At 38.0% G+C, this 9571-nt stretch overlaps 1 protein-coding gene across 2 annotated transcripts; it reads left to right on the top strand.

Moving 5' to 3' along the window:
* The first annotated feature begins 328 nt into the window (after nucleotides 1-328).
* Nucleotides 329-5620, top strand: arl4a (ADP ribosylation factor like GTPase 4A). 2 transcript variants are annotated; one of them, XM_015392691.1, is made up of 2 exons: nucleotides 329-447; nucleotides 4577-5620. In XM_015392691.1, the coding sequence occupies exon 2, from the start codon at nucleotides 4658-4660 to the stop codon at nucleotides 5258-5260; it is 603 nt and encodes a 200-aa protein (XP_015248177.1). In that variant the 5' UTR covers nucleotides 329-447; nucleotides 4577-4657; the 3' UTR covers nucleotides 5261-5620. The 2 variants fall into 2 exon arrangements, with proteins under 2 accessions (XP_015248177.1, XP_015248176.1); XM_015392690.1 differs by lacking the exon at nucleotides 329-447 and adding an exon at nucleotides 961-1183.
* The last annotated feature ends 3951 nt before the right edge of the window (nucleotides 5621-9571 follow it).

Raw genomic sequence — 9571 nt, 5'->3', positions numbered from 1 at the left:
AGTTAGACAAATATTTACAATAGAGTAGACTCATGTTAATAGAGTAGACTCATTATCCTATTCTCTACCTCTCTTAATGCCATTTGTGAAAATACAGTATAATCCCTGGCTTGTTTAGTTCTTGTTACTGTCTGCAAGAAGAAGAAAAAAACAAAACACAGATGCAGGTTATGTAAACCGATGGCTGATGGCCAGTCACTCCTTTGATGTCGTTGTGGGACCTCAGGGAGTGTGGCGCTGTTTCCTGCTCCCTGACCAATCATTTTAAACAAAAACATGCGGGGATAAACGGGGCGGCGCTGTTCAGCAAACAGGACAATCACACAGGCAGTGAGTGGATGTGTATTGGGCCTCACCCCCCACCGTCCGATGTCTCTCACACACATTCACATGCAGGGAAACCACGACGACGCGAAACCACGCCAAATTCTCCACACCAAACCAATGGTAGGTTCCCTTTCATCTGTTTCTAGGCCTGTAGCTGCAGCTAGCTTGATTGTCCGTAGATATTTTTTTGTCTAACACATTTATACACTCATATAGACTTCATTGTTATTATGCTTTATGTTATTATGCAATTCTGTCTCCGCGGTAGAAGCTTATCAGCATTAATTTCAAGCGTATCGCATGTAATTCAGGGGAAAAACTACACTCATCTTGCGACACTCCCAACATACGTTAAACATACATGTTAGAGCCAATAATAATATTAATATAAAAAAATATATATATATATATGTGTGTGTAATTATTATTTTCTAACTAATTTTTCGTTTAATTTTGACAAATGAAATAGTGTTCCAATCATTATGGGCAACAGGTGATCTCTTACCGGCCAGAATACGTGAGTGGCAGCTGATTTCGGCCAATCAGGTATTAGACCTTAGAGGCCAGTAGCCAATCAGATTTGTCCGCAGTGCCGGTGTGGGCGTTGCCCCAGCCGGACAGGATACACAAGCAGCAGAGCGGTGTCATCAGCCGTAGTTTCACTGAGGACGCAGAGAAAAACAGCAGCTAGAAAGGGTGTTGGTTTCTTGATAGGACGGTTTTTTTCTTCAGCCGTCGTTGCTGTGAGGACACGAAGAAGCAAAGCGATTTCAGATCGTTTTAACTAGAGAAGAAATCACACCTCGGTTCGAACAGGATTACATTTAACGTTTCTCCAAACAGGGCTCACTCTGAGGTAAGGGATCGCTACCTCTAGATAAGGAAGATCTATTTTTTTTCCCATTATATTATAGTATATTTTCTAAGGGCAGCTGGAGAATTGATTGTTTCGTCGTAAACATAAGGATCAAGAGAGGTTAATACAAATAAGATTCGTGTAATTCTATTAAAAATGTAAGCTTACAGCATTTCAGTGAGGTAGAGGAATATAAAAATGTGTTGAAAGCTCTCAAGCTGCTGCTTCTTTCACAGTAATATATGTTCCAGTTACAAAAAACAAAAAAGAAGTGTTGTTTATATAAATTGTTAATCCAGAATTTGATTGCTAAAAAAAAACCCTTACTGTAAAAATAAATATGATACATTATATATGTCTGGCCATAATATAAATGTCCTTTTTGTACCTGTAAAACAAATCCTTAAATATATCTCCAAATGAAGCTACAATTAGTTATTTAATTGTATTTAATAAGGCATTACTTTTAAATGATGGTTTACCAAGGCATATTTCCATTTTTGTTGGTTTTAAACCATGTTTGAGACGGAATATGACCTCTGATCCAAAATAACAATGCTTCATCTGCATGGCTATCACTTTTTGTTTTTTGCAACACGTGTCGATTGTAGCAAAAAGTGGCTGAAAAAGAGAGAATCAAAGTTTGGGAAAGCAAAGTTATCCTCAGCTTTAGGTTTCATCTCTTGGCTCCTCTTGAACAAAATGTTGGTTTTTGTCGTTTGCTTTCCATCTAGGGTGTGATGCTCATTGACTTCCTGCTCTGATTTGATTTGTAGGAATTTCTAACCTCCATGTAATACATTTCAACTGAAACATTTTCAAAGTCATTATTATAAGTAATAATGTCAGAGCAACAGGGCAATATTGAACTTTTGTGTTCAAGATGGCTGCTACTCACATCAACCCCGGTTAGACTTTTCTACTTAACAGTTTTAGCTGTTTTATGATATTTATGTAAAACCAGTTGTACGCGTATTGTTACTTATTGTAAATAAAACGTGATGTGCATGTTTACATGCACCAAATGTTGTGTTAAAAGAGTTTTGTTATTGTTGTAGCTGTTGGCTGTAAACAAACAGTGGGGAATATGAGGGTTCACAAGGAAGAATCTTAAAAGCTACGCCACTCCGAGTTCTGAGGTTAATGGAACGCCCCATAACTGCAGGTTAGATTTAATGTTGCCCCCAACAGGCTGGGGGTAAAAATCTCTCATTATTCTAACTGCAATTCCACCAGTTTTGCTTATAAATGGTAGCCTGAAAAACCAGACTAAATGGGAGAGGAAAGGTGTTATTTAGTCTGGCCCAGATTAATTTGAGACATCGGAAGATTGTTGATGGGAACAACCCGTTGTTTTTCAAACCATGTCTGTGACTATTGGCCAACGCACTGACCAATGAGGGCAATTGACTGTGACGTAGTAAGCGCTACAGAAAGCTGGTGAGGGAGTGTCAACAAACAGCCTGTCGGTAAAACGGCGAATACGTCCTTCTTAAACATGAATGAGTGTAGAGCCTCTTCCTGCTCACGTTTTGATTCCAGAGCAGGGTCAAAAATCGCCATCAGAGCCAGGGGTCCTTCACTCAAGACTATGCCGAAAGAGGGCCGCTGCTGTTAGCCCTGGCTGCCGTTAGCCTCTGAGGTCTGCTGGTTGCCGTGGTCCTCTCAACTTTGGAAATTGTTTTTTTAATTACGCATTAAATCGGTAAATGTACCATATAGTGACGCTTTAAAGTATAATATTCTCGCCTCAAATTACCTTAAAACATACTTTTATTCAACAACAGAAAGAGAACTTTTAACTTTCAATGGAGCGCTCCATTGAAAGCTGCTGCTGCCGCAGTGCATGCTACTGTTCAATAGTTGTTGCCATCTTCCTTGTTGTGCTTTCTCCAGCGTTGTGTAGCTTTGTCATCCCACCCTCAAAACCCAGCACGCTTTGCATCCAAACATTTAAAAAAATTATTTTGGCTGCTGGTGGGTGGGGCTAGTATACTAGGCTGTATTAATAGATCCAATTTATCTTCCAGTCATTTTAGTGCTTTCCAGTATTAGCTGGTGCAAATTGCCACCCATGTTCGTGATCTACCTACAATAAACAGCATTTGACCCCAATGTTTTTTGCAAACATTAGAAGCTACAAGCAAATTCCCAACTTGGAATCCAACAAAAATCCAACAAAGCCGTTGCATTTCTTCTTGATCGTATTTGGGAGATATTTAATGGGAGGATTGTAAACAATTCAATTTGTTAAAAAAAAAAAAAAAAATTATGGATAAATATGTTGAAAAGTTACCATTTTACTATGTTGGAAACTAGATATTCTTTCCTTATTTTGTAAAAAAAAAAAAAAAAAATGAGAGTTGAATTTTTTTTTTTTTAAAGTAGTATAACATGCTGATTTCAAATATTCGCCGTAAATACCAACACTGCAAAAACAAACTAGAAATAAGTAAAGATTCCTTAAATACATGTATTTACCCTTAACTGAGTAGGCAAAGACAAAGCTTGCCAATGGAATGAACATTTTTACTGTTAAAATAGGATAATTAGACAATATGCACTTGAAATAAGACAATGCAATTGATTTTTTTTTTCTTATTTTAAATGTAAATTGACTCATTCAACTGGCAAAGTGTCTCACTTACCTCCTCAATTCAAGAACAAACGCACTTATTTTAAGAAACAACTGTCCAGATTTCGATTTGTTTTTTGTAACCACTGTTTGAATGGAACATATTACAATAGTATTGTAAAATTTTTTCATTTTGTTTTTTTTTAACTGACCAGATTAAACGCCTGTCTCTCCATGCATCACTGGAAACAGCTACTGTCAATTATTCGGTGTTTCTATACAAAATTAATTAATTGAAAGCGCAAAACCCAAAGTTTATGCTAAAGTTTAGAGAGTTAATTTCTCCATTGTGAGATCAATAAAGTTTTATTTCTATTTCTTTGTTTTTCATGCCCGTGCATCTTGGAAGTGAAGTCTTTATTGCCCGTTGTTTGATTCAAAGACAAAAACAACCATAGTTAAAATCAGAGTTCAGTAAAACCTGCAGGTTACACTGAGAATATATATTTTTAATCTTGCATATAATTTGTGGAATCCCTTTATTCAGACCTGGACTTAAAAGCAGCATAAATGGAAAGCATTTAATAAAAGATGGCTTTCTTTTACACATAAACAAACAAGCTTGTAATTTATTTCATACAAAAAAAAAATATTAGATATTTTAGGAGGAAATTATCTCCATCTGCTGGTGTAGTGCTTTCTATTTGCTTAAATTTCTTTTTTTTTTCTGTAATGTCGCTTCTCTTTGTAGTTGTTTATTTAAATCATTGTTAATTCACATGTTTGAAGAAAATAACACGGATAATTTATTTTTTCAGGTTATTCCTGCTGCCTTTCTGGACCGTAAGCACCTTTGAGGACTGTTTCTGAAACCTCACTCATCTCCTTTTTCTATCCCCATGGGGAATGGACCATCTGAACAGTCGATGCTCTGCTCCAACATGTCGTTCTTCCAATCGTTTCACATCGCCATTCTGGGACTAGACTCTGCTGGAAAGACCACAGTCTTGTACAGACTGCAGTTCAATGAGTTCGTGAACACTGTGCCCACTAAAGGTTTCAACTCAGAGAAGGTCAGAGTGGCCCTTGGGGGCAACCGTACTGTTACCTTTCACTTCTGGGATGTCGGAGGGCAGGAGAAGCTCCGCCCCCTGTGGAAGTCATACACCCGGTGCACAGATGGCATCATCTTCGTGGTGGACTCTGTAGATGTGGAGCGCATGGAGGAGGCCAAGACTGAGCTGCATAAAATCACCAAGACATCAGAGAACCAGGGGGTGCCCGTGTTAGTGGTGGCCAACAAGCAGGACTTGAGGACGTCTTTGGGAGTGGATGAGATTGAGAAACTGCTCGCTCTAAAAGAACTGGGCCCCGCCACGCCCTGGCACCTGCAGTCATGCTGTGCTATCATTGGGGACGGACTAAGGGAGGGCCTGGACAAACTCCACGAGATGATCCAGAAGAGGAGAAAGATGCTGCGGCAGCAGAAGAAAAAAAGATAAACTAGATAAAAATGGATTTTCTGCTGTTTTTTTATGAAGGAACAATCTTTTTTTTTTTTTTCTCCCTGAGTGGATTTCCAGTTCCACTGCAGGTTCATATTTACTGTGCTGAGTTTTATCAGTCCAGATTCCCGGTCACAGTCGGGTGCTTCTATTGCTGTTGATCAGGAAGTGAAGGTAATGGGCTACAGTATGAAGAGGTGAACGTTTCAGGCACGTGTGGATGTGTTTTACAGAGGAAATACACAACGCTGAGGGTTTTTAGGGTCTGGAGGAGGGCAAAGCAGATGTTTAAAGGATTTCAAACAGTTTTTTCAACAATATTACCAAAAATAATTCAAGGCTTTGACTAGTTGAAGGTCTGAAGGGAAAAAGAGGTTTAAACGACGTCGCACAAGAGAAGCAGTTGTATTAAAGTGTTTCAAATGTTATTTGACGTTTTTCCACACTGGATTTTTTTGTTTTTTTGTTTAAAGAAAAGTATTATGAATTATTACAGTATCATCTGATTGTTTGCTGTCTTTATCTAGTAAAAAAAAAGCACTTTAGATGACCATTTCTGGAGTTTACAGCTTAAAATGGATCATATTGCGTTTGATTTTTATAGATATATTTGGACAGAAAATACTAATGTACAGTAGTTTTTCCACACTGGCTGAAATCGGAAAAAATATATATATGTATAATGTTTTGCTAAATAAAGTTTGTTTCGGACAGTGGTTTGGTTTTCGGTAATACTTTAATCCAACATTTGTTTGCTGCTAAACTCGAGCTTTACAGCCTTGGAATGTGTTGCCAGGGAAAGACGAAAAATGAAAACAGAGGAGCACCCAAACCAGTTTCTGCAGAGGAACGGCTGACGTGGGACACGTTGTTCTGCAGCTCATTCACACGAAAACAAAGGGCATGCTCAGTCAGCTGGAACCTCTAATTGTCACTTTACAAATTTGCCTTTGGTTTCATTGGATGCAGTGTGCACACTAATTGCACTGACAGATGAATGCACCCAAAAACCGAGGGCATCTTATAATGATTGAAGGAGAACTGCAACGTGTCTAGCTGCAGTTTTTCAGGGAAAATGATCACATGCTGCAGGCTTCATTTTAACTGAAACACAAGATGATGTGTCATGGTGCAAAAACATAACGGAATGCAAATTCTCCACACCTCTGTTATTACATGTTATTTTATGTACAAAATGAAACTGGGAATCATTTCAGAGTTTTTTTTTTTCCATGTGACCTGTCACACAGGATTGAAACTGATAAACAGAGTGATCAGGTTGCACAAGTTTACAAACTCTGAAATAATAAGCTGCACACTGATTTAATTACAGCTCTTCCATCAGCCTGGCACTTCTTGTCCTTGCCTCAGTTCTTAAAAAAACAACAAAAAAATGTTAGAACTATGTAGATATCCCCTGTTCTAAGCCCCTTGCAGAGTCTCAACCAGATTGAGCTCTGGGCTGGACACTCTGGTCCTTCTCTACCCCCAAAGACTAAGTTCCTTTTCAAGCTGAGACTTAAATATTTAGTGCCACTGTTTTGTATTTAGAGCTTCTAAATTTTTACCAAGGTAACTGAAGGCCCCAGTTCCTGCTGAAAAAAACTGCCAAAGCATAATGCAACCACCTCTGTGCTTTACTGTGGGCATTTCAGTTTTTTTTTTGGCTGATGGAAGCTATTGTATTTGACCCTAAGCAACCTTTTTGAATACTGTTTTAACAGGAATGTTGCAGCTCGGTCTCATCTCTCTCCATGTACCCCATGTCTGTCTGTTTATCCACCATTGCAGCTTTTTGGGGATCATTTTAAAATACGGATTTGCTCTAAGATCCCCACAGGGTTTTGGGAGATTCCATTTTCCTGAGATCCAACTAGGAAAATCTCATGAAAGTTAAACTATTTGGGGATTGATCAGAGGCACTGTAAGGTGTAAGCTTACTCTTATGTTAATGTTGAATGCACAATTTGGTAGTTACAAAACAAGTCGAACATCCAAGCAACAGGAGTATTTCATTTTACTTTTTATTTAATAGGTTGTTGGTTAAAGATACAACAGATTTGAAATTATGTCAATTTGTTCTTTTAACATAACATAAATCTGACATCTTTTCAGAGGTATGCAGCTTTTTTTTATATATATCCTGCAGTAGCTTGAGGTTGTTGTTAAAGTCTAGAGGCCAAACCCCGTGAAACAGGTTGGGGCAGGACACTGTAAAGTGGCATGTCTGAGTATTTTTGGATTACAGTTGGATGCACAGGCCTGTGCGTCAACGTCACTTGTTTCCCAATCCTTTATTAACCCTAACAAAGCTGGTGGTGCAGCTGCCTTTCTAAAACACCACTGATGTAGACGGATAATTCACTAATTGTTTCACTGTGATTATTTCAGCCAATTATGTGCTATGAATAAGATCTTTATTATTTGAGACTGTCTAAAAAGAGGACAATCAAACCTCAAAATAGAAAACCGTAGCTTTCCTATTAGATTAAGCATTTAAGTAAAGTACTAAACCTACAAGTACAAAACAGGGGGTAGCTCCCTGACCAGGTGGTTCTTGCCCAACTTGTTTGCTAAGGAAGGAAACTTTTAAGAGCAAAGGCATTCCTGCACTTTTCCTGACTCTGTTTCCCTCTCTTTGCCTGCTGCACTGACTCTTTCATTACTTGTGTCCTGTCCTGCTTGGTACACAGACGGCCTCAGGTCTTCATTTTTCTCTGTTTTTGTTTCATCTGAGCACTTACGGGGGGATCGTTGTCAGGAAGCTTGGTTCCTCCCTTGGGTTTTGTTTTTGCTGACAAATTTAATTCAAACCAAATCACATTTTACTTGAGTCTGTCTGTTCTGACCTTTTAGCCCCTCTTATTATTCTTGAATAGTTCAGGAAATGTTGATTACAGCAAATCAATCCCGCAGTGCCATGTTACTCCTTGCTTCATAATATCTTCACGTCATACTGAATTTCTTTGGAAATGGGGTTACATCACTTGTTCATGTATTGCAAAGCCTGTGGCATAATTGACTTTGGCAGTTACCAGCAAAGTCAGTTGGATTGTGATACAACTTAAAGCATTAGGCACAAAATGTTCTTATTCAGAGCTACAAGATGGGAGGAGCTTCTGGCTCCCTCAGGGCTTCTCAGAACGTTCAGAGTTTTCTTTTAAAGATATCTTCTTTATTACTCAGCACGGTCACACCCTTAAACAGTTAAACAGAAACCCCTTATCAAGCAGTCACTTCTATATGTCACTGCTCATTTTCTATTTAAAAAAATTTCAATCATGGCTTGTTTTCCTCCACAGCCTCTCTTAGAAGGTTGATAATAAAGTCATTAAATCTTAATTTATTTTTGTTTCAGTTAAAGAAAAAAGAAAAATCCTCACTGTAACATTTAGTTATAAAATTTCAAAAACTTTAAGGTTCTTAAAATATTGAATGCCTTCATTTTTAACTAAGTAACTTCTTTTATTAGTTGAAAGGCTTTTAAATTAAATAGCATTTTAAAGAATAATCAAAAATCTCTAAATGTATTTAGGTTGGATTCATACAGGTTTAGTTTTGCATGGATAATAAAACTGCAGATCTTTTTGTTCATTCTTAAATCTTTTTTGTTTTGCTTGGTTAGTTTAGTTAGAGATTAACTGAAATATTTGAATTTTGAGTAGAATCACTTTTGATTATGAATGCTACTCATTTTGGGAAACTTGTTGTGTTTTATACATGAAGGACTAATTTTTAACTGAACGGCAGAGCTCCAATGACCTCTTTATCTGTTGCTCTCTTATACTACATTGCATTTCACAGGATGGTAATTGAAAGACCGACTGAGAGCTGTTTGGTTGAAATTAAAAAAACCAAACCCATAATTGCACAACAGCACACATTTAGTACGCTAAGCTGCTCTACAATTATCCAGTATAGACATACAAAGACCTGCGTGAAATATGATATCTTCTCTTGGAATGGGACTACCCAGAAACATGCTTGTTAAACCGTCATCATTTTAAATACATAGCATGAGGTTCTGGTTTTGCCTGCATGTCACTATGCTCTTCATTTTCCCATAAACCCTTCTCCAGGGGGTTCTCTTAATCTGCTGGGTTTTCACATTTCATCCCATTTCGTAAAAAGGGAACATTGCAATCTATGCACACTTGAAGCGCCATTATTATGCAAGGTTATCATGATGGGATTCATTTTTCTCCCTGCAGTCTATTGAGAGTTAGTGGCCTATTTACATGTGAATTCCTCCCGCAGCCCTGCTGAAAGTAGAGAACGGGGCCACCTGCAAGGAGAAGGAGGGGGAGT

The sequence above is a fragment of the Cyprinodon variegatus genome, unplaced genomic scaffold, assembly GCF_000732505.1.
Source record: "Cyprinodon variegatus isolate N-32 unplaced genomic scaffold, C_variegatus-1.0 Scaffold603, whole genome shotgun sequence".
Classification (NCBI taxonomy): domain Eukaryota; kingdom Metazoa; phylum Chordata; class Actinopteri; order Cyprinodontiformes; family Cyprinodontidae; genus Cyprinodon; species Cyprinodon variegatus.
Note: the sequence above shows the minus strand (reverse complement) of the source record. Positions and strands in the feature narration are given on the sequence as shown.

Coding starts and splice junctions, on each gene's coding strand:
- arl4a (XM_015392691.1), top strand. CDS start 4,658: ATGGGGAATGGACCATCTGAACAGTCGATGCTCTGCTCCAACATGTCG.